This window comes from Hyperolius riggenbachi, chromosome 3, assembly GCF_040937935.1.
Source record: "Hyperolius riggenbachi isolate aHypRig1 chromosome 3, aHypRig1.pri, whole genome shotgun sequence".
Taxonomy (NCBI): domain Eukaryota; kingdom Metazoa; phylum Chordata; class Amphibia; order Anura; family Hyperoliidae; genus Hyperolius; species Hyperolius riggenbachi.
The window spans coordinates 378,375,722-378,400,280 of record NC_090648.1 but is presented as its reverse complement, the minus strand read 5'-3'; the positions used below and the strand labels follow the sequence as shown (position 1 = coordinate 378,400,280).

Sequence of the window (24,559 nt, the reverse complement as noted above, 5' to 3'; positions counted from 1 at the left end):
ATTACTAGTGGTAACTGCCAGCCTGACTAGAGCTTGTTTGCCTTTTTTTTTTTTTTTTTTTTTATAAATGTTTTCATATGCAAATCCTTAGGATTCAAAGGGGTGTACTTATCTCATAAGTAATTGAATGAGTGGTTTTTGGATAGGGTCGCAGATCTGATACTCAAGAAGTTTTTATTATTATTATTATTATTATTATTGTGTCAAGTGACTTTAGTTCGGGTTTATGTTAGGCTGCCAGCCATGCTATAATTGTAGAATTCTCTATTTATGTGTTTTGTTTTTCTCCTGCTGTGAATGTGAGCTGTGGCACAAAAATGAGATGTGCAATCTCTTCATCATGGCAGAGGTTCCAGTCAGATATATTGCATTGTACAACAATGTAAGGAATGTTATCTGCTTCTGAATAAACACATCTGTTTTCACTGCTTCAGCTGTATTCAAATTTAGGGCCATTCACATTCCACACATAGTGAAGCTTTTCAGAGCATCGCACATGGTGTCTGTTATGCAAGAACATCAGACATTGTATTAAAGTTATGGTGTCTCAGAACTAGAATAGTATTGCTTTCCATTTGGCCAAGCTTAAAGCTTCTTTATATCCTGATATTTTCATGCCAAGATTTCTGCATTTGTGTGTTTTCTTTCCTCTTTCAAACCTGCATCCTACTTTTGCTACTTTTTTTTTTTTTTTCTCACAAATGTCACCAAAACTACTGTATAAGTAGAGCTGGTTCATGTGATAAACCGATAAGGAGTGGTAGACGAGTTGAGTCAGATAACAGATATTCATGAGCAAAGAGGGATAGATAATGATTTAAGACAAATAAGAACAGATAAATCATGAGGTAGCTTTTGTGAGCACAGAGCCTGAAAGTTTCAAAAACTGATATTGAGACTTCTTTATAAATAACACACTTCTGATCACCCATTTCCCAGAATTTCTCAGTATCATTTTACGAAAAAGTAATAGAACTGTGCTAAACAGTAGACAACCTAGGATTCAAGAGAGATCAAGTATTGCTTAATTTTCACTTGACAAGAGTTGTTGTTTTTGACAAGGTAATCAAATGGTACTCTTGAGCAATGAAAAAAGCTGTATGTATTTTTTTTCATCGGACATGCTCTATTTACCTTATATAGTGTGGAAGGAAAACTGGTAGAAAATAGGCCTGAAATGTGTTCTAAGTGGACTGACACATACTCTGCATGTTATGAATTGTTTCTAATGGGGTCCCCTTATGTCATTCCTTGTTTTTAGGGAGAGTATATACAGGCTGCTCCCCCAGACCACTCCTGAGAACGTCAGTAAAAATTTCAGCCAATACAGCATTGACCCAACAACACGGTACCCCAATGTCAACCTGCAGTTCTTGCGACCTAGTCAGGTAAGTGGCAAGGTGTGTTGTCTGACCAGCTCACCTGAGAAAGATGTATTTTCTGCCAAGACTGGACAGACCACAGTCCCTTCCCCCCCCCCCCCCAAAAAAAAGCTACATTAGTCATCGGCTTCTTAATATCTAGAGCTGAAAAGTTAAGCAGCTTATCAGGAGATTTATGAATCAAAAGGAGCAGAATACTCCACTCAAAGTAAAGGAGGACAGTTGGGACTAAAGAGCAAAGTGATGACCTGGGTCTCCAGCACCAAAGGGTATATAGAGACAGCTAGTTGTTGATCAAAGGAATGAAGATGACATAGTTTCCTCATAATGGGGAAGGGCAGTGCTGTGTATTTGGGAGTTGAGCGAGGGCAGTGGGCATAGATTTGATCATATGTAAAAGGAGGATACCGTGCACCTTTCTCTTGAACAGTTCCAAAAATGTATTCCAATCCTCAGTCAAAAGTAAACAGTATTGACATGTACAGTAAGAGTCGTCAAACCTGTATGTTGGAAGTTGTTGCGGTGAAGGAGGGAGGGGTGACCAGGGGAAGAATGGACGGCACTACAGCCGTTTCACGCCGCTCGGGCGCTTGCTCACATGCGTGTCCGTGAAGAGCCGGCGCCGGAGGGCTTCCTGTATAGGACCTTTAAGCCACGCCTCCGGCGCCGTCTCATTGGTGCAGAGTGGCAATGGGGAAAGGTCGGGGGTGAAGGGGCGGCGCTTCGCCGTCCAGCGGCGAAGGACCTGCATCAATGTGGGAAATCAGGTGACGCTGTGTGATAAACCTAGAAGAGGCATAAACGCCCATTACATTAACGTGTGCATTATCTGTGGCTCCGTGATAAAACTCATTAGTGCAATCAACATTATTATTGTGTTACAAAACACATTAGTACCTTGACAAAAACATTAACGTGTACCTAAATCAAAGGCATAATCGCCGTGCTCTGTGCAAACTAGCATATATCCACACCGTTTACCTGAGGACATTACATTTTGCTCACTTGCTCTATCTCTGAAATATTAAATAAATGTACTAATAAAATAATAATTTTATATATTTCAGAGATAGAGCAAGTGAGCAAAATGTAATGTCCTCAGGTAAACGGTGTGGATATATGCTAGTTTGCACAGAGCACGGCGATTATGCCTTTGATTTAGGTACACTTTAATGTTTTTGTCAAGGTACTAATGTGTTTTGTAACACAATAATAATGTTGATTGCACTAATGAGTTTTATCACGGAGCCACAGATAATGTACACGTTAATGTAATGGGCGTTTATGCCTCTTCTAGGTTTATCACACAGCGTCACCTGATTTCCCACATTGATGCAGGTCCTTCGCCGCTGGACGGCGAAGCTCCGCCCCTTCACCCCGACCTTTCCCCATTGCCACTCTGCACCAATGAGACGGCGCCGGAGGCGTGGCTTGAAGGTCCTATACAGGAAGCCCTCCGGCGCCGGCTCTTCACGGACACGCATGTGAGCAAGCGCCCGAGCGGCGTGAAACGGCTGTAGTGCCGTCCATTCTTCCCCTGGTCACCCCTCCCTCCTTCACCGCAACAACTTCCAACATACAGGTTTGACGACTCTTACTGTACATGTCAATACTGTTTACTTTTGACTGAGGAATGCAATACATTTTTGGAACTGTTCAAGAGATCGGTGCACGGTATCCTCCTTTTACATGTGCTAAGTTTGTTGTGGTGCTCTGCACTAATGTTACTTGCTGCACATCTCGAAGTTCTTCCTGCAAGCCTCATAGAAGTTGTTTGATTATTGTCAAGGTGAAGATGTTGTTTACTGCATGTGATGCAAGCGCCCTCTGAGTAAGGCCATTTAACCCCCAGGTTCAAGCATTTGAGTGCCAGACCACAAGTCCTTCTGCTATAGTGTAATAGATTTGATCATATTGTTCAATCTTCCTGTTTTCTTATAGTTTATTTGCTTATTTTCAGGTGCGACATTTACACCACACAGGAGAGATGAAAGAACTCAACTTGGAAATCAGCAATCTTGTCAATGCACAAAGAACACCTAAACTCGGTAGAAATGGTAACGCTCTTATCCTGTTCCTTGATACTTTTTATCTGGTGGAAAGTTACAGCTGTACTTTTTTTCCCTGTGTGTCTGCTCCTCTGCAAAGGGTTGGGAATGTAGTGCAATAAAAGAAAATCAGTTTTCAGAAATCCTTTCATTGCTATAACACTGTTCTGTAAAATGGGTATTCTAATTACAATTAGTTCACTGTATGTTACATGGATCTTATTCTGTTTTGTGCAGAGTCTATAGCTCGCTCCAGCAAGTTGCTGGGATGGTGCCAGAAGCAGACAGAAGGTTACGCAGGTGTCAACGTTACAGACTTAACAATGTCCTGGAAAAGCGGCCTTGCTTTGTGTGCCATTATCCACCGCTACCGACCGGAACTCATGTAAGGGCTGTAAGCCTGTAATACTTACCTCACTACCTATTTTCTCATGCTATGATTACAGAAAAAACAAAGGGAGCCTGTTTTATTGTATGCCCTTTCTGGCCCAATGTGTAAAAGAAGGCATAAATTACATAAAGACGTGGTCCAGACATACAAATGGTGACGGATTGAATATAGAGCATAAATGTTGTATACACTGTCATTATTAGAATACAGATATATACAAATGTATTGAAAGAAGGCATAGGTTACGTAAAGACACAGTTCAGACATGCAACTCCATGTGAATGCCTTGAATACAGCTTTTCCAAATGTACAGATATAATGATATATTATCCAGACGTTGGCAAAGTACAGCCTCCGTTCAGAGCATTTTTTTTTTATAAGCATTTAATAGAGCATTCATTTAAATTAAGAAAAAGGAACACCTGCTGTACCATTTTATAAATCCTCATCTTGACGAAGACCTACAGATGTCTACTCCATTCTATTCAGTCTATACCAATCCACCTTTAGTCGCATGAACATCCGGTAGCCTATTATGGCTTTCAATCATTAGTGGAGAGGTATAGCTTCACGCTGATGGGGTGCTGAGATCAGGTTAGCGCGCAGCTTGGAGTTGTTTAGGAGGTGATGAAGAATATATATGAACTTGTGCTGCAAGTATTGTTTTTTTTTAAATGGTAACACTTTTTTACGAGGCATTTTTATGAATAATTTGCCGGTAACCTAATTTTTTTTAATGCATATACAACAGTACCTGAGCTGAGGCTTTACAGCTGATTTCCACTATCAAGGAAAAAAAGTCTCATCAATTAATCTCCCTAGATATTCTGTCCAGTCACTAGTTTTTCCCAAAGTACTGAATGTGAGTAACAAGGGCTCCTGCTCTGTGCAACTAATGCATCATGCAGCAAGATGGGTGGTTCCAAGCAGCATTGTTTGGACAGTGAATAGAGCCACAAATCTCAGGGAGGCAGAAATTATGCAGTTACTACTTACATGCAGTTTGTGAATAACACTCTGCATATCCAGCAGGGGAAGTTGGTTAGTAACATTACATTTACTAAATGACTAAATTTAATGGAAGTTAAGCTCACTCAGAATCTTTTTTTCATTGGCCTGTTTTTATTTGAATACATTATAAAGACTATAGTTCTGCTTTATTGTCATTTTAAATGCATCTCGTAGAGAACCTTTCACAGTCATCATATAATATTTGTAGTAGTATAATGCCATTTTATAGCACTGATATTTTCTGCAGCACTTTGCACTGATCAGTTGTCTTGTCACTAAATGTGCTTCAAGTGTTCCAATCTTATTCTCCTCCCAATAATAGTTCAGTCTTGTGCTAGGTGAAGTGTGTGTCCTCTTGTGTGTTCCTTCCCTGAGAGAGCCTTTTGTTCCAGAAAACTCAGGTTTAAAGCCACCCTCTATGCAGACAGCTAAATCCACAGTTGAAATAAAGAATATATAAATGTCTCCCAACAAAATACTTTAACTTTATCCAGGCATTCTTCTGATTCAGATAACTCGGCTAAACAATAGTTGACTAAAGCATTCCTGTGCTCTGACTTTCTCCTTTCAGTTGAGTAACATAACCTGGGCACAGACCATTTTCCCAGGAGGGTGACTGGGCAGTGCAGGACAATGAACTGATGAGTCATCATCCTGCTCCTCTCTCCTGTAACTGAGCATTGCAGTGCAGTAGAGACCGATCATCTCGTACATATGCATCACTCTATCTGCCAGCCACTAACCTGCTTTGAATTAGATTTCAAGAAGCTAAATAATAATATACAAACATTTTGTATAGCGCTTTTCTCCTGTTGGACTCAAGCCACTGGGGCACGCTCAAGAGGCCACCCTGCATTGTTAGGGAGTCTTGCCTTGAACTCCTTACTGAATAGGTACTGACCCTAGCCAGGATTCCTACCCTGGTCTCCCATGTCAAAGGCCGATCCCTTAACCAGTACACGTAGTCAATGTAAAACCTGCCCTTTTTTTGTTGATTGTATTGTTACTCTGTGTGTGTGTGTGTGTGTGTGTGTGTGTGTGTGTGTGCGTGCGTGCGTGCGTGCGTGCGTGCGTGCGTGCGTGAAAAGCCCAAGAAGCAGCCTAGTAATATTTCTACTAAGTTTGGTTACATCTTATGGCTTGCAGAGAATCGAGGCTGTATTACAGAACATAGTCTGGGAAGGAATATCTCAGCTGTTAGCAATTATAGGTTTTGATGGAAACTAGTGATACTGCATTAAAGGTGTTCTCCAGCATATGAGGGCCAAGGTGTTGCCTTTCTTCCTGAGTGTTTTGTCACCTCAGCCTGGGGGTGAAATCACAAATTCCTGGAACCTGTTCCAGCTTCCTGTAATCTGAGTCTCTGCCGTCTCGATTAGTGAGGGAATGCCATTATTGTTATAGCTCCGGAAGAGAGTGGTGGAGTACTCTCCTGACGCTGCAAATAACCAGCCATGTGTAGAGACTATGGTGTCAAAGTGCATCTGTCACCTGTGTAAAATCACCTCCAATCATAACTCCATCCAAACCATTACATACAGCATTGAAGTATTTGTGTGTTATTTCATTTGACATACTGTATTTCCTTTTGATTCACAGACTCCTATAGAGTTGGTCAGTGAGAAGCAAATCATTATGGCTTGTATCAAGTTTCATGCAAATTGTATTCAGCTTGGAAATGGGCCAATTAAAATCCAATTAAAAGAACTGCATTTGGTTTGCCCAAATATACGATGCTTACAACTTGCAGGAAATTTGCATGCAAGTTGGAATCCTTTGCATTTTGATGGATCACATCTACATCCATGCAACACTTCAGAGTCAGATAGTAGCTCCATTATGTAGATCATGGGCAACATTCACAAAGCTTTTACCGCATGCGGTAATGCAGAAAACAGCTTTTTTTTACTGATCATTTAGTGAACTGTCAATTCACTAATGCCATTACCGCATGGCAAGCTGAAATTGCTGAGCAGTGAGGAAAATTAAAGATTTGTGTGGTAAACACCTCAATTAATGTCAGCAAATGTCAATTCACAAAGATCTGAGCACGCAGTAAAGCCAAGAGGGATGTTCGCAGATTACCAGCAGCTCTCAGGTGTCAAACAGCCTCCGCAATGCTTCAGAGTGGATATCCCATGATTGGCATGAGCAGAGAGCCAGAAATAACAGCCCTTGTCTCCTGCAAGCTCCTATCTCCTTGTTGATAGGATTGGAAGACTTCTAGGGAGGAACATGCTTTTCTACAAATTAGTGGGTCAAAAGTCCTAGGTTAACTTGCATGATCTTTTTTATAACCATTTTATAATACCTGCATGTCTACAGTATGTACAGTTTAGTAGTAAGGCCTGGTTCACTTGGACACTTACTGGGTGGTAAACGTTGGGCATGGCGCTTGTCATGGCGTTCAATTTCCCCAGGATTTCCATGCAAAAAGTGTTTCAATTAATTTCCAATTATTTTCAACCATTTTTTTTTTTTTTTGCAATCAATTTTTTTTTTAAATTTAACCACTTTACCCCCGCGCGTACGTATTTCTCCGCCCCTTTTTCCATCCTTTAAAAACCAGGGACGGAGAAACACGTACTTTCCGCGTTCCCGACGCTGCCCGCGCTCCCGCTCGTAAACACGCCGCCCGCCGCTAGTAAAACCGCCGCCGCCCGCTCGCCCAGAGGTCAATGAACGGGAAAATCCATTCCCGTTCGTTGATCTAAGCCCCGCAATGATCAGCTGCTCTCCTATGGGCAGCGCGATCATTGTGAGAAAAAACTCACGTGTCCATGCTCATTATACTTCCTCCAAGCTTCCGGAAGGAAGCTTGGAGGTCGCATTAAAACAAAAAGTTACTGTGGCCATCTTGTGGCCAAATAGTAAACTACACCCTACACATTTTTCACATACAAATAAATGACTTTTACACATAAAATTAACTCATTACCTCCCACACTCCCCATTTTTTTTTTTTTTTGTAATTAAAAAAAAAATAAAAAATTTACAATTAAAAAAAATACATAAATAGTTACCTTAGGGACTGAACTTTTTAAATATTTATGTCAAGAGGGTATAACACTGTTACTTAATAAACTATGGGCTTGTAATTAGGGATGGACGCAAAACTGAAAAAAATGCACCTTTATTTCCAAATAAAATATTGGCGCCAAACATTGTGATAGGGACATCATTTAAATGGTTTTATAACCGGGACAAAAGGGCAAATACGTTTCATGGGTTTTAATTACAGTAGCATGCATTATTTAAAAACTATAATGGCCGAAAACTGAAAAATAATTATTTTTTTCCCCACATTTTTCCTATTTTCCCATTAAAACACATTTAGAAAAAAATAATTCTTGGCATAATGTCCCACCTAAAGAAAGCCTAATTGGTGGCGAAAAAAACAAGATATAGTTCATTTCATTGCGATAAGTAATAATAAAGTTATAGACGAATGAATGGAAGGAGCGCTGAAAGGTGAAAATTGCTCAGGGGGTAAAACCCCTCAGTGGTGAAGTGGTTAATTCAATACAGGTTATTGTATTGAATTTAATTTAAAAAAAAAAAAAAAAAAAAGTATTTTCTGCAAGATGTTGATGACGCTGTTGTCATCAACGCCGATGGCCTTGGTGTCATCAACGCCGACGGAGAAGGAAAATCCGCCAAGGGACATGGAAGAAGACACTGGGGAAGCCATCAGAGGTACTCAACGAGGGATCAGCATGCCAATGGGTGAGTAGAAGACCCAGATGTATAGGTAGCCAGATGTGCAGCCAGGTATAGTTAGCCAGATGTATAGCCAGATGTGCAGCCAGGTATATAGTGAGCCAGATGTGCAGCCAGATATGTAGTGTGCCAAGTGTTTAGCCAGCTTTATAGGTTGCCCGATGTCCCTCCCCCCCTCCCAATCCTCCCCCACCTCCCTCCCTCCTAGTACGCTGTGGGTAGCGATCTGTGCTACCCACAGCGTGCAGAACAAGCATCCAGCCACCCTAGGGAATCCCTGGGCAGCCAGCAGGGCAGAGCATGTGGGGGGGTTCCCCCTTGAATGCGGAGAATGTGCGGGCGGGGGATCCCCCTCTGTGCGGGCGGGGGGATTCCCCCTTCAATGGTGGCTATGCGTGCAGGGATCCCCCTCTGTAGCACAGATCGCTACCCACAGCGTGCAGTCAGGCATCCAGCCATCCTGGGGAATCCCTCTGATGAGAAAAAAATGCAGCCGGCGGGGCAGAGAAACAGGAAGTCTTCCTGTCGGCATGGACGAGCTCAGCTCGTCATTACCGCTTTTTGCACGTTTTTGCTGGACGAACTCAGCTCGTCCATACCGCCAGGAAGGCTACACCTTCCCATTCAAATGAATGGGCAGCACTGGTACAGTTGTTTACCGCCATTCACGCAAAACACCATGTTTTGATACCTATTTTTCCAATTGTCTGAGGTGACTTGCTTCCAGGGTTGTTTTCTGCTGCACCTCCATATCCTGATGCAGCCTGGAAGGCTCTCTGGGATAAACTGCTGCTTGACTCACTAGAACTATATTGTTTAGACTGCAAATAAGTAGAGCATACACCATGCTCTTTTAGCTCTGCAAGTCCTGTGCTGCAGAAAGTGGATTGTGAGAGGTTTCTGAGGGCCCTTTTCCACGAGCGCGTTTGCGCTGGCTGAATCGCAAAAACGCAAACCGCTAGCGATTTTACAATCGCTATGGTTTGCTTTTTAACATAGGAATCACGGTAGGTCATTTCCACTACCGCGATTCGCTTTTGACGCGAACGCGCGGCGGAGCGATATTTGCCGCGATTTTGCTATGCAGTGCATAGCATAGCAAAATCGCGGCCGCGAACGTCGGGGAATCGCCGGTTTTGCGATTCAGCAATCGCTAGCGTTCAGCGTGAACGCTAGCGACTGCAGGTGGAAAAGGGCCCTGACTGCGTATTTATTTAGTCATCAGGAAGTCAAGAAGAATTAACATTTCTAATTTGCCCAGACTGCTGTTTTTTCAGGCTGCTTTCCACCTCACAATTTCTTCTGTTTCCTGCAGAGACTTTGATTCTCTAGATGAGCATGATGTGGAGAAAAACAACCAGCTGGCATTTGATATCGCAGAGCGGGAACTGGGTATTTCGCCCATCATGACTGGAAAGGAGATGGCATCTGTTGGGGATCCAGACAAGCTGTCTATGGTGGTTTATCTCAGCCAGTTCTATGAAATGTTTAAGGAGACTGCCAATTCTGGTATGCTTTCTTCCTATTGGTACCATGAAGATAATAAATTATTGTAAATCTAACTTACCCAAATTTCCACAATGCTTTGCTTGGTCCACTTCATTCCTTGCTGAATTTTTTAAAATAGTCTATACGGTTTACTGCATTCAGTGACATCATTAAGTCAAAGTATTTTGGGTCCGTGTTTGGAATACTGTACTTAAAATGGTATGCTTATCCAGGGCAGTTTCTAGGCTAAAATGCACCCAGGGCGAGGGTTTTAAAATTACGCCCCCCCCCCCCCGCTGAGCCAGGTATACATGCCCGCAGTATAGGTTAGCCAGGTCTAGTTGCACTCAGTACAGGTAGCCAGCTATAGGTCCCCCCAGTATAGGTAGCCAGGCATAGGTGCCCCAGTATAGTTGCCCCCAGTATAGTTGCCCCCAGTATAGGTTAGCCAGGTAGGTGCCTCCAGTATAGGTAGCCGGTATAGTTGCCCCCAGTAGAGGTTAGCCAGGTAGGTGCCTCCAGTATAGGTAGCCGGTATAGTTGCCCCCAGTATAGGTTAGATAGGTAGGTGCCCCCAGTAAAGGTTAGTTAGGTAGGTGCCTCCAATATAGGTAGCCAGTATAGTTACCACCAGTATAGGCTAGGTAGGTAGGTGCCCCCAATACAGGTTAGATAAGTAGGGGCCCTCCAGTATAGGTTAGATTAGGTAGGTGCCCCCCAGTGTGGTTAGATTAGGTAGGTGCCCCCCAGTGTGGTTAGATTAGGTAGGTGCCCCCCAGTATAGGTTAGATTAGGTAGGTGCCCCCCAGTATAGGTTAGATTAGGTAGGTGCCCCCAGTATAGGTTAGAGTAGGTAGGTGCCCCCCAGTATAGGTTAGATTAGGTGGGTGCCCCCCAGTGTGGTTATATTAGGTAGGTGCCCCCCAGTATAGGTTAGATTAGGTAGGTGCCCCCCAGTATAGGTTAGATTAGGTAGGTGCCCCCCAGTATAGGTTAGATTAGGTAGGTGCCCCCCCAGTATAGGTTAGATTAGGTAGGTGCCCCCCCAGTATAGGTTAGATTAGGTAGGTGCCCCCCAGTGTGGTTAGATTAGGTAGGTGCCCCCCAGTATAGGTTAGATTAGGTAGGTGCCCCCCAGTGTAGGTTAGATAGGTAGGTGCCCCCAGCGTAGGTTAGATTAGGTAGCTGCCCCCCAGTATAGGTTAGATTAGGTTGGTGCCCCCAGGGTAGGTTAGATTAGGTAGGTGCCCCCCAGTCTAGGTTAGATTAGGTAAGTGCCCCCCAGTATAGGTTAGATTAGGTAGATGCCCCCCAGTATGGAGGGGGGAGCCGCGGGGAGGGCAGCCCGACCTCTCCCTCCCTTCCTCGCCGCGGGCGCCCTCCGTGCTCCCCCCTCCGAGTCTGACTGAAGATGAGCGCTGTCACCGCTGTGTAGGGAGGGGCAACTCACCTCCCTGGATCCAATCGCAGCTGTTCTCCTCCTCTGTCTTCTCCTCACAGCCGCTGATACGCACGCTGCTTCCGGCTACAGGGAGCAGCGTGCGTATCAGCGGCTATGAAGAGAAGACATGAGGAGACCGGCTGCGATTGGATCCAGGGAGGTGAGTTGCCCCTCCCTACACAGCGGTGACAGCGCTTCCTTTCAGTCAGACTCGGAGGGGGGAGCACGGAGGGCGCCCGCGGCGAGGAAGGGAGGGAGAGGTAGGGCGGCTCCCCCCTCCATTACTGCGCCCACAACTCCTTCGGCGCCCAGGGCACCCGCACGGGTCGCACGGCCCTAAAAACGGGCCTGTGCTTATCCTTCTATGGGACCAAATATTCCCACTCCCAGCATAGGCAGGAGGTAGCACAAGAGCGATCCTCTGACATGCCTTGCCTGTCAAGCAGGACTACTGTGAGAGATCGGGAGCTTGCTGGGTAAGAGTTTTTGCGCTCGCTCGCACTCACTCGCTCGCACTCTCTCTCTCTCTCTCTCTCTCTCTCTCTCTCTCTCTCTCTCTCTCTCTCTGTGTACACACACACGCTCTCTTGCTCGCTCTCTTGCCCTCTCTCGCGCTCGCTCCCTCACACTATCTCTCGCACTCTCTCTCTCTCTCGCACTCTCTCTCTCTCTCGCACTCTCTCTCTTTCGCTCTCTCCCTGTCTCGCACTCTCTCCCTGTCTCGCACGCTCGCTCGCTCCCTCACTCGCGCTCTCTCTCTCTCTCTCTCTCTCTCTCTCTCAATAAGGAACAGTAGTCTTAACAGAGGCTCTACATTTCCTTTGTGTAGAAAGAAAGAAAAAGCCCCGGTACCTGCTCAAGTTATCTACTCTTCTTCCAAACCGTAATGCAGGCAGCAATAAAAATAGCTTGTATCCCTTGTTTTCAAACTGAACAATTAGATGAAAGTACTCTGTACAAATTTCAAAACTGAAACCGGAGCCGCGGTGAGATTAACTGACAGCTGTGTAAACTTTAGGATTACCTGCTGCACATTTGTTTCCCGCCATAATTAAATTTGCCCTCCAAGGATTGTTTTGCCTGTTGCTAATCACATTTATTTTTCAGTTGAAGCTGGGCTTGAAGTCAGCACTATTTTTAGAGGACCCCTTTCAAACAAACATATTTGTCTCCCATCTCCACAGATAACGCAGATATGAACTTAGATGAAAAAGCAGCTCTGCTTGCTACTTCCAAATCTCCCATCTCCTTCCTCAGTAAACTGGGCCAGACTATCTCCCGAAAACGCACTCCCAAGGTATGCCATAGTCTCTTTATCATAAATGTGGGCTTTTGTGTATGAGAATTCTTTTTTTTTTTAATTTATTTATTATATTGCACATTCCCATACTTAGCAACTGAGCACCACTTCTTTAGGAATACTTGTACACCTGCATAAATTAGCAGCACCACCTGTTTTATCTTATTTAATACAACTTGGGGCAGAGGTGCTGCAGACTGCTATACTTGGGCTGCTTACCACACTGTAAATGAAGAGCGGCACAGGGAGGGCTTCATATTTTACCAGCTCCAGATGCAGGATTGGCTCTCCTCTTCCACCATAGAGAGGCGCTGTAATGCCAACGTCATCCTCTGGGTCCCGATTACATGATATGACTTGTGATTAGGACCCAGCATTACAGTGCTGCTCGTTGGAGGAAGAGGAAAGCTAATCCTGCTTCCAGATCAGGTACCGTATTTTTCGCCGTATAAGACGCTCCGGCATATAAGACGCACCCAGATTTAGAGGGCAAAAATCAGGAAAAAAAGAAAAAACTAAACCTAGGTGTGTCTATGATGCAGGGGTGTCTTAAGGGCTTTTTACCTCCCCCTTTCCAGTTACATTACATACTATTACACCACATATGGGGACAGTGTTATGTGCTGTGTCCCCCTGTGCCTGCTGTGTCCCCCTGTGCTGTGTCCCCCTGCGCCTGCTGTGTCCCCCTGTGCCTGCTGTGTCCCCCTGTTCTGCCTGCTGTGTCCCCCTGTTCTGCCTGCCGTGTTTCCCTGTTCTGCCTGCAGCCCCCTGTGCCAGTGTCCCCCGTCCCCCTGTTGTGGCAGTGTCCCCCTGTTGTGGCAGTGTCCCCTGTGCCAGTGTCCCCTATTGTGCCAGTGTCCCCTGTGGCAGTATCCCCCTGTTGTGGCAGTGTCCCCCTGTTGTAGCAGTGTCCCCTGTGGTAGCGTCCCCTGTGCCTGTGGCCCCGTTATCCGTGTGTCCTCCAGTGCCGGTGTCCCCCTGTGCAGGTACACATACATTACCTGCTCCTGCCGCCGCGCTCCTGGCTCCCCGATCCTCTACTTCCATCTACCGCTGCCCGCTGCTGCCCCCGCCGAACATCGCTGGCCGGTCTTAGCCGCATGGATACGCCATCAGCACACCACGTGCCGGGGTCACGCATGCCGCCGAACAACGCTGGCCGGTCCTAATTATCCGCGCAGGGATACGCTATCAGCGTGCGCCGGGTCACACATGCGTATGCGTGACCCCGGCGCACGTGGTGTGCTGATAGTGTATCCCTGCGCGGCTAATTAGGACCGGCCAGCGTTCGGCGGCATGCGTGACCCCGGCACGTGGTGTGCTCATAGCGTATCCCTGCGGCTAATTAAGACCGGCCAGCGATGTTCGGCGGGGGCAGCAGCGGGCAGCGGTAGATGGAAGAAGAGGATCGGGGAGCCAGGATTGGAGCCAGGAGCGCAGCGGCAGGAGCAGGTAATGTATATAGTGCTTCCCTGCGCACCTCTGCATCCCGAAATCCGTACCTTCGCCGCATAAGACGCACCCACTTTTCCCCCAACATTTTGGGGAAGAAAAAGTGCGTCTTATACGGCGAAAAATACGGTAAATACACAGCTCTCCCTGCGCCACTCTGCATGAGGCTGGGGTTGACAAAAGAATTTGGCGCCGAGGCATGTTTCAGAAAAGAGAAATAGAAAAAGTTAAATCATACATTTAGATCAAGACTAAAGGTGGTGCATACACACATCCAATTTTGACCAATTACTGACCAATTTTACCACCTCCAACAGACTTTGAATTCTATGAACAGATTATGTTGACAAGCTTTCATACTAAATGGAAGTGATACAATTGGCCAATCAAAATTTGATGTGTACCAGTTTTTACAGTTGAGGGTTAGGTCAGTGTTTTCTTTGCGCTGCAGAATGCTGCCTGTCAACTCACTGCCCCTACAATTCTATGAGCCTGTTCACTTCTCTGCGTTCTCTTTGTTATTCTGACTCGCTGCATGCAGACTTTGTATTAAAGTCTATGTCCAGTCTCCATTGCAGTTCATGTTCATGTAGCATATGCGTTATGCGATTCACACTTTTCAGTTTTTCAGTGCATTTTCTCCACAAGAAAACTGAGAACCAATGTTAATCAATGGATTAGTTTACACTTGGATTCTTTTTTTCATATGCGGAAAATCAACTAACAGCAATATGCAGCACTGTCAGACAACTCGTGCAGACTGACAGACAAGCGTGGAACCAGCCTTTAGCCCTTTTCCACTAGATATTTTTTTTTTGTTTATTTTTTTTTGCAGAACTGTATTACATCTTAGGGCCCATGTTAATGAATGCCTGATCACAAATTGCAGCATGCTGCTTTTTTTCCCCCTTTTTTTTTTTTTTTTTTTTTTTTTTTTTTTTTTAATTAAATGACATCACTGACTTGCAGTCTCAGATTTGCACTTTTGAATTTGTATATATGCTCATAGTGTGAGTTGAAATGTGCATAGTAAACGTCATACACATGCAATAAAAATGGTATACCAGAATAGGAAAAAGTTGTCTTACTTTGAATGTAACTTGATTGTTGCTGCCATACAAGCAAAGTATTTCTGTAACTTCCGATCAGTCATGCCGCTTTTTTAGTTTACTAAAATGGTGCGGCACACAAACAAACAATATCCAGCAAGTGGCAATTTTGTGGATGGAAATAGCATGATGATGAGAGGTCAGAGTTGAATTGGTTTAGCGACTCAAGCTGAGTTAGCTATACACGGGTTTTTGTATTTTTAACGGGTTAGTGTCTAATACAAATCTTTTAAAAATTAGGGAATACCTTATCCGTATTTGATCATAATATTGATCAAGCCTTGATTGGAAATGCCCATTCTTTGTATAGATAGCATGCACAGGGCAGTGGTTTTGCAGGCAGGAGGATATGCAAGTGACTGCTTCAAAACATTGTACTGCATTGGGAAGTAAACCATGCTTCATGTAATCAGTAAGCATCAGATAGATAGTTTCCATGATCTACAACTAATCATGAGCCAATCTTGTTGTATTCTTTTTATTACAAAACACCTTAAAGTGGTATGAAACTCAGCATTTCCTCTTTGCTCTAAATGATTATTTGCAGCATAAAATCTACCACCACACACACAAAATTGTAGCAGAACAGCATTTAAACAGTGAAACACAGTGGGCAGCTTCTGGACACATCTGAAGAAGTTATAACATTATCTTTTGTTTACATTCATTTGTCAGATACATTCAGTATACATTGAAACTAGATAGATTTTACTATATAAATCCAGCAGCTATGCAAGAAAAAGAAAAGGAAACTTTCAAAGCAGATAAACTTGATTTGTAGACAGACAATATTTCTTGTGCACAAAAGCAAATCTGATAACTGTATCGAAAGTAGGAAACACATTTTTATTAGTTATGTTATGTCAGAGTTTTATCCCAATTTAAGCACAGCTAAAACAGAGCAGCGTTTTTGATTTTCATCATAAAACAAACCATAAATCTTAGAAATTGAAAACACGCTTTAATGCCATTCTAATCCAATCACTGTCCAGCTTTGGCTAGCCTGTGCCCACTGCAGCCTCAGATTTCTGTTCTTATAAAGGAGAGGAACCAGACATGCAGCACCTTAGTCTCTTATTATATTGCATTTGCATTATATTATTATTTAAATGGAAACTTATCAACAATCTGATTACAAAACCTATTTCTGTTCAGAAAAGTCCTAGAAGAAACTTCTTTTGTGACAATTCCATTGTGTCTCCTCTGAGTGTGACTGTTATGTTTCTTTGTCAAGGACAAGAAGGAGAAGGAGGTGGACAGCTCTGGGAAGAGGAGGAAGACCAGCCAGTCAGAAGACGTAAGTGCTGCGAAGACTACTTTTTGTAATTATTAGCGCACGGTACAGCACAGACATCAAACTACTACGTAATGTACTGTAAATGGTCCTGCTGGAAGATTTCTTGTCTGCAGAGAATGTTGTAAATGCTGTACAGTATGATGGAAAAAGTGTAGATCCTGTAAGTGGCTAAATTTGATGTTGTACATAAACCGAACAGGTCAGGTTACTAAAGTATTTAATAGTGTATGTAGTCGCACTTGTTGTCCTCGCATCCCTGGTGCTCTGCATAGATAGGATGCTAACCGCATGTTTTAATCCGCTAGTTCTTGGTCACACTTCAGCCTGTTCATGGCACTGATTTTTTTTTTTTTTTAATTTTTGTCTGGTTATGTTGCTAATGTACGTATGTACTTTTTACACAATTTTTTTTGTATATTCGATTTTATTTGCCAATATAGTCATTTGTGTTTTACTACGGTATTTCGGAAATAAAAATGCATTACTTGATTCAACTGATTAATTGTGTAAAGAGCCCCCAGCCCCAATTGACTATGACCAATCCATTGACTTCCATGCTACTATTCACAGTACAGTGTGCATTTGCGCGCATTGCGATGAAACATGTCTGGGCACGTTTTATCTCATGGCACATGCGATTTCCTGTTGGTTTATATTGGTGCAGCCTCAGAAGCTTGTGCTGTCACTAAGCCTTTTACACATGCCGTGCTTTGGGAAAAGCATGCATGAAATTGCATTCATGTATGCATTGTGTAGTGTGAATGAGCCCCTATGGGAGCATTCTTGGGAAGGCAAGTTCTCACAGGTGTGTTCTTTATATCGGCCTGAGATTAAGCGTTAGATCTTTTTTTTCCCCTTGTAGCTTTGTCAATTGACCAATAATTTTGTTTTTGAGCAGGCCCCCATTTATCTATCTAGCTCACAGTACATCCCCCCCAAAAAGTTAAAGGGCTTCAAATTAATATAATTGTTTTTCCTTTAGACAATTCTTGTTAAATCTTTTAAAGAATTGCATATAATTAACAGAACAGCAAAACACCATATTTGAAAGCCGTGACAAGTAAACCATGTAACGATATCCAAGGTATACAGTACAAGTACAAAAATGAAAAGGACCTGAAATCGGCAATACCAGACTATGAGAGAAGATGACTTACACCAACTCTCTGCTGGGAAAGGTGCCTCCCAGTAGCTGCAGAAAGATGGGAAGCCCAAATGAGTTTGATATCCTATAGCAAACAATGTGAACCGGCTTTTGAGACTGTCTACTTTAGTGATTAGAAGTCTGTTAAGGATCTTGCGTGTGTCCCTCTTGTACAAAGACCCGCAAGAAAGTCTCTGACCTGTTTCCAATGCAAACAAGTGGCCCCCAGAGATGGAAAAACCCTCTGGGAACGCAGTAGCATTTGAGGGGGGGGGGGGGGGGTTTGGGCAGATATGACTCAATTAGATACATGTTTCCCAATCCTGGGTGAAAGGTGGGGGCTATCAGAAAGAGGACATGGGGACCATTATTTATTTTATTATTTTATTTATTTATTTATTGTATTTATAAAGCACCAACATATTTACGCAGCGCTGGAGGATATTATTGGAGGATAATATCATCCCAGATGGGAGAGAAATGGCCCACTCGCCTCGCCTCCTTGACATTCTCTGTGGATCCATTGGACTCCTTGGAAAGAAAGTCCAGAATGAGATTCTTCCACAAATGTTTCAGGCTAAAAGGACAACTGTAGTGAGAGGGCTACAGAGGCTGTCATATATTTATTTCCTTTTAAGCAATACTTGTTACCTGGCTATCCTGCTGATCCTCTGCCTTTAGTACTGTCCGCAATGGGCCCTGAACAAGCATGCAGCAAATAAGTTGTTTTTAACATTATAGTCAGATCTGACATGATTACCTGCATACTTGTTTCTGGTCTGATTCAGACACTAGTGCAGCCAAATAGATCAGCGGGGCTGATATTGTTTAAAAGGAAATAAATATGGAAGCCTTCATATGCCTCCTTACTTCAGTTGTCCTTTAAAGGAAACCAGATATGTAGAAGAAAGATTTGATACTTACCCGGGGCTTCCTCCAGCCTCATAAGCATGTGTGAGTCCCTCGCCATCCTCCCGCGGTTCGCCGTTCAGCCGCAATCAGCCCCGGTAACTCAGTCATGTCAGTCAGGGTCTTCTGCACATGTGCAGGAGGTCCGTGCATGCGCAGAATACCCTGACTGACACCACTGAACCAGTTACAGTTGATTGCCCTGAACGGCAGACCATGGGAGGAAGACAACGGACTCAGACGTGTTTATGGGGCTGAAGGAATCCCCAGGTAAGTATCAAATCTATCTTCGTCTACGATTCTGGTACACTTTAAATGTCAGAGTACTTATCCTCTGCAATCTTTAAAAGAAGCAATCTGGAACGCCCAACCCACCTTCCTGCTTAGAACTAGTCCTAGTGAAGAAACTCAATATAGCATGACAATTTTTCCAGATAAATTTAATTGCAGGAAATCTCAGACTGGAAAAAAGAGGCGTGAACATGTATAGGTATGGTTTCAAAAATATACAGGGCTCTAGGGAGAATGTCCATTTTTAGGACATCAATTCTTTCTTAGAGGCATTTCATTACTCCAAAACAGTGACTTCTCCAGTTCTAGTGAGGTAGAGGAGCTTTCTAGGCAAATATAATTGCAGATAATCCACTTACTTCTGCCAACAGTCCAGTAAATATGCATTCATTATGAAGTTGCTAACTTAACAATATGCATAATTAGTGAAGGTAATGAAAAGGTTACTTCACATGGGTGATACATTTTTAGAAAAGAAAAAGTTGTACTGTTGACGTTGCCCTTAGTTTTTTACACTACATTATACTATATCAGCCCAGGAGCCAATTAGTTATGTGTTACACATGGTGATGCACGGATGGAGGCAGGTAAAGGCCCAGCACCACTCTGTTGCCGTCTTCCAGAGATCTCAAAGGATCAGTGATGGTACAAATTTCACTTGTACTCTTGCACATTTGCAATTGAAAAGTCATGGGCAGCTCCTAAGCCAGAACAGCTTCTTCCTCAGTTTTGGTTGTGTCTCCTTCCCAGAATACCTGCAGCAGCTGCCTCATTGGCTCATCATCCATGTTGTGCAGTAAGTGGTGGTAACTGTGATGTGCTCCTTAAGAAAACTGCCTCATATTCTTACAAACTCTACCCCTCTGTGCACTGGTTGATACTAGTAACAGGAAATTACCTTTGTATGCTAATTGGCTCCACCCAGGATGCAGAAATTGGGATTAATAAATCACAGCAGCCCCACCATTCTCCTTCCTGGTGAAACTAAATAGTATTTTCATTCCACTGATTATTAGTTACACATAAGCAGGGATCTCTGCCAGAACTCAGAGGTGGCAAGTGATCTGTGAATGCCTTCTAAATTAAAGCGGACCAGATTTGGAAATAAACTGTTAAAATAAACATTTGTATCAACTCTTTGTTCTAATACTAAATAAATAAGACTTTTAGGAATAGTCCTATTTAGTGTTTTTAAAGGTTAAAATTCACATTTAGTCCTGTGACTCTTTATATGTTCTTCCAATGTTTGCATTGGTTTTCCTCCAGTAACTCCCACAATCGAAATAAAAAAAAAAAAAAAAATTGGCATTCGACTATGATGGACACATGACCATGGTAAACATTAGATTTCGAGCTCCTCTAAGTGGTATTGACAAAACACTGTAAAGTGATGTGGGAGATGTCGGTGCCGCTATATACATACTAATAACTAGGAGGTGCCCAATAAAAATAGTAGTAAAGAATGCGTTTCCGTTCATTCATCTCCCTACTAATGGGTGGCGACGCGTACCCAAGCAGTAGTGAGCTGTGGCCACCCGCCACTGAAAACGAATATTTACGGAACTGGGACTTCAAGTGAAGTTTTCCTGGGCTGTGATTATACTGCATCTGGTGCAGTAAGTGGTTAATTCAGTCAATAATTGGGAGTTAATTTCTCTCTCCAGTGCTTCAGCAAGCGAGCACAGATGGTGTTTTTAAAGGACTACTGTTAGCTATAGATATATATATCTGAAGTTCAATTTACCTTGGCCCCCCGCAGACATCCTATGCCTGCGCCGGGACAAAACGATCCTCTGGTCCCCCAAAGCTGCTCACTTCAGGTTTTTGAGACTTTAATGTCACAGGCCACTGCGCCTGTGCAGCCCTGGCCGTGCGCGTCCTTGCTCCCGCTCACTTTGCTGGGAGCATCCTGCTATTTCTTTGATGTATAAGTGCTCTGGAAAACAACATTGTAGCCACCCAAGTTGGGTTGCAGAGCTCAGAGAAGCTCTTTTGGATAGATGACTGAAGTTTCTTAACTCTTTCTGTACTGGAAACAATATATGACTTGTCTATTTCTTAGCTGTACTACTCATACTGTTCACTATCGCATAAGCGTATTTTCGCTTCAGATTCAATTTAATGCAGGTACAGTACTGATAGTGTTCCTCTGTCCACAATTCTGTGCAGCCTGGATGATGCTGTAGTGTTGAAGCCATGCACAAGCTAGTCACAGATGAAAGGCAATTCCCTCAGTAATCAGGCTGCAACTTACACAGGAAGGTAACTTACTTGTGTCCGCTTACACATAGGTCACACCAGCTGGTGCTTTTGAAGTAATCCACACAGGTGCAGAGTAATGAGCAGATAGCAAGCTGTCTACAAGTGGCTGCCAGCCTGACCACAGTTCATGGTTCTCTGACGTATAATGCATGCGCCTACCCACTTTTCACTATAGCCGGAAACAGAATACCACAGGAAGCTAAAACCAGTTTAAAGTAACACATTCTATTATATTCAGGCTTACTATACCAGGTGTTACTTCCATATGCTTATAATTGTACTTACCCCAGATCTGGACATTTAGTTTACTATAACCGAAGTTTTGCTTCATCAGAGTTTACTATAATTAAATTGTACTATATCACACATGCTTCTCCTTGAAGTCCCCACAGGCTACATTCATAACGGGACGTTGTGGAGCTGCGTTATAAAGTCTTATAACAAAGCTTACTGCAATGCTAATCCTAAGGGACGTTCACAGTGCGACGTTAGCATTGCATTGTAACATGTAGCGTTATGGTAACGCAATTGCTTTGGTTGAAAAAAAATATATCCATTCGTTCAACCGGGTAGAAAAAAAAAATATGTACATGTCTGTCCTGCACTCTCACATAGTCCATTTGAATCCAGGTAAAGGGAGGGGTGGGGGGAAATTTCATAGCATGGCCAGTTTTAGCCTTGAGGGCATAATGACAGTGGGACGTTGCGTTTTAATATGACATTAAAGTCGCAACGTGTCTGCATTTAGAGGTAATGCACTGCAAGCAGTGAATGACCGCAACGCAACATTTTTCAACGCGACCTTAACGTCGCGCTGTGAACGTCCCATAGGATTATCATTGCAGTGCGGTAAGCTGCGATATAAGACTTTATAACGCAGCGCCACAACGTGGCACTGAATGTAACCTCAAAGGGAAAAAGGTCCTTCCCAAATCCAGATGGCAGTCAAATAAAATCCCTGAACAACTCTGCTGGGAATTGCCTAGTAATTATAGCTGTGGATGTCCTTTCAATGCAAGGAAAGCATTTTTTTTGGTTTCCATACCCCCTTGTCCTTTGTACAAGCCTAGGGACAAAAAGCTTATCTGCCAAGCTTATGTATTGCTCTGTGATGTATTTATACATGGTAATCAGATCACCCCTTGGCCATCATTTTTCTAAGCTAAATAACAGTTTGTCCAACAGTTTGTTCTTGGAAAGTAAGACAGTCTATCCCACTGTTTAATTTATAGTAAAGTAGAATGAACTTCTGGAACATCCAGAGGAGCAATCAGAGTTGAGCTGTGTATAGTTGGTGCAGCTCTCCATTTACGTGCAGGACGGCTAGGATATATGGAGACAAAGTAGGAGAAAGCACACTCAGTGTGTGACTTATGAAAAGTGGCCAGCCGACCGTAGAATGATCTCACCTCAGTGTAGTGCTGATTAATTTAGTAGCAATTATAATTCTGCATAATTTTGTATGTAACATTAACCTGTATTCCATCTACATTACATACAACGAAAAGAATTGGACCTGGTACTGACACTTGCGAGGATCCCAGCGCTAATCATTTCCCATCCCATTTTGAATATGACACGTTTACCTCCAACTTTGCCTTCCGTCCCCTAACCAGTTCTCTATTCACATGCAGGGCCGGATTTGTACCTTTTACTGCCCTAGGCCTGGTGTTAACATCCCCCTCCCCCCCAAAAAATATATAAAAAAAAAAAAATTGGGGTGATTACCTGGACCCACTCAAGGTGTAGGCTGGGTTGTTTGTTTTACGGAAAGAATTAGGAATAGATGGTAGATTGTTAGGCCCCGTTCACACTTGCGTTTTGGCATGCAAACGGACCGGATCCGGATTGGAACCGTACGGTTCCGATCCGGATCCGGTCCGTTTGCATCAGGACTGCTTCAGGCTGCCATCTGGATCCGTGGGGGAGGAAAAAAAAAACAAAATACCTTGAAATTTGTTGGGGTCTGCAGAAGGTGCGCCTGGTGCACCTATAGAATCAGGTCCTCCGCTGTAGGCCTCACCTCCACCTCCGACATACTGCCAAAACAGCTCCAGCACTGCTGCTCCACTCCAGATATGCTGGGCCCATGTGTCCCCATCCGAAATAGCCGCTATGATACGCATAGGAAGTGGGGTAGAACGTCCGGTGTTGTCTCCAGTGTGTTCTGTGCTTCCGTTTCCCATTGGTTTTCTATATCCGGATGGTGCAGTCAGGCTCCAGGCGGGGGTGCGTGGGCCGGATGAACCGGACCAAAAAATAGCGCATGTTGGAAAAGTGTCCGGCTCCGTACTGTACGGAACGTACGTATGTGAACGTCCGCATAGCCTTTGCATTGCTATGCGGAACGTGCGTTCCGTTTGTACAGTATACGGTCCGGATCCGATCAGGCGGATCCGGACAAGGAACGCTAATGTGAACCGGGCCTTAGGGTTTGGCACTTCCAAAGGAGGGGGTGAAAGTTAGGAGCAACTATCCAACATTAAGAAAGAGCAAGCCGTTTGAAAATGTTTTAAATTAGTAGAAAGAGTCAGGTTAGGCTTACCAATTGGGGGATAAGGGTGGTTAGATTGTGAGCTCATTTGAGGACAGTCAGTGACATTACTATGTAATCTGTTGAAAAGTGCTGCAGAAGATGTCGGTGCTATATAAATGCATAATAATAGAATACTAGGACATTAGACTACGACGATGGCAGGATTAGATTGTGAGCTCCTCTGAGAACAGTCAGTGACATGACTACATACTCTGTAAAGTGTTGCGTAAGATGCCAGTGCTTTATAAATACAAAATAATTGGTAGGACTATGACTACGGTAGAATTAGATTGTGAGCTCTTCTGACAAGTCAGGGACAGGACTATGTGCTCTAAAGTGCTGTATACATACATAATAATAATTTAGGTATGGAATAAAGAGAGAGTGAATGGATAGAAAGATGAGGGCGAGAGAGAAGCAGAGATGGGAGAGACAGAGGAGAGACAGAATGGAGAGTGAGAAGAGGTAACAGAAGTGACAGGTCACAGGAGAGTGAGATCTCAACAGGACTCTGTCAGTCTGCAGCACCAGTCCAGTTTGGCAGGCACAGGAGAAACAAATAGAGAGCGGAGACCTTATGGTGAGAGGGGTAGAGGGCAGAGACGGACCAGGAAGTTTACAGCAGGCAATTGGCTTCTTATCTAAATTGCACAGGAGCTTCTCTCTGCCCCATTAACTACAGGTATCTGGCTATCAGCGTACACTGTGCTCAGCAACACTGGACTACCTGAATTATTAATCATTCTGATCAATATATACGCTGATCTGAATAATTAAT

General features: G+C 43.7%; 1 protein-coding gene across 25 annotated transcripts in view; it reads left to right on the top strand.

Annotated features, from left to right (window-relative positions):
• MICAL3 (microtubule associated monooxygenase, calponin and LIM domain containing 3) overlaps window positions 1-24,559 on the top strand; it is a 340,878-nt gene that overhangs the window by 161,152 nt on the left and 155,167 nt on the right. For all 25 annotated transcript variants that reach the window (XM_068277274.1, XM_068277272.1, XM_068277276.1 and 22 more), the window contains 6 exons: window positions 1,262-1,388; window positions 3,343-3,439; window positions 3,668-3,815; window positions 9,868-10,061; window positions 12,666-12,778; window positions 16,577-16,639. In XM_068277274.1, coding sequence (XP_068133375.1) covers window positions 1,262-1,388; window positions 3,343-3,439; window positions 3,668-3,815; window positions 9,868-10,061; window positions 12,666-12,778; window positions 16,577-16,639 — 742 coding nt within the window. The remainder of the gene's footprint in view (window positions 1-1,261; window positions 1,389-3,342; window positions 3,440-3,667; window positions 3,816-9,867; window positions 10,062-12,665; window positions 12,779-16,576; window positions 16,640-24,559) is intronic.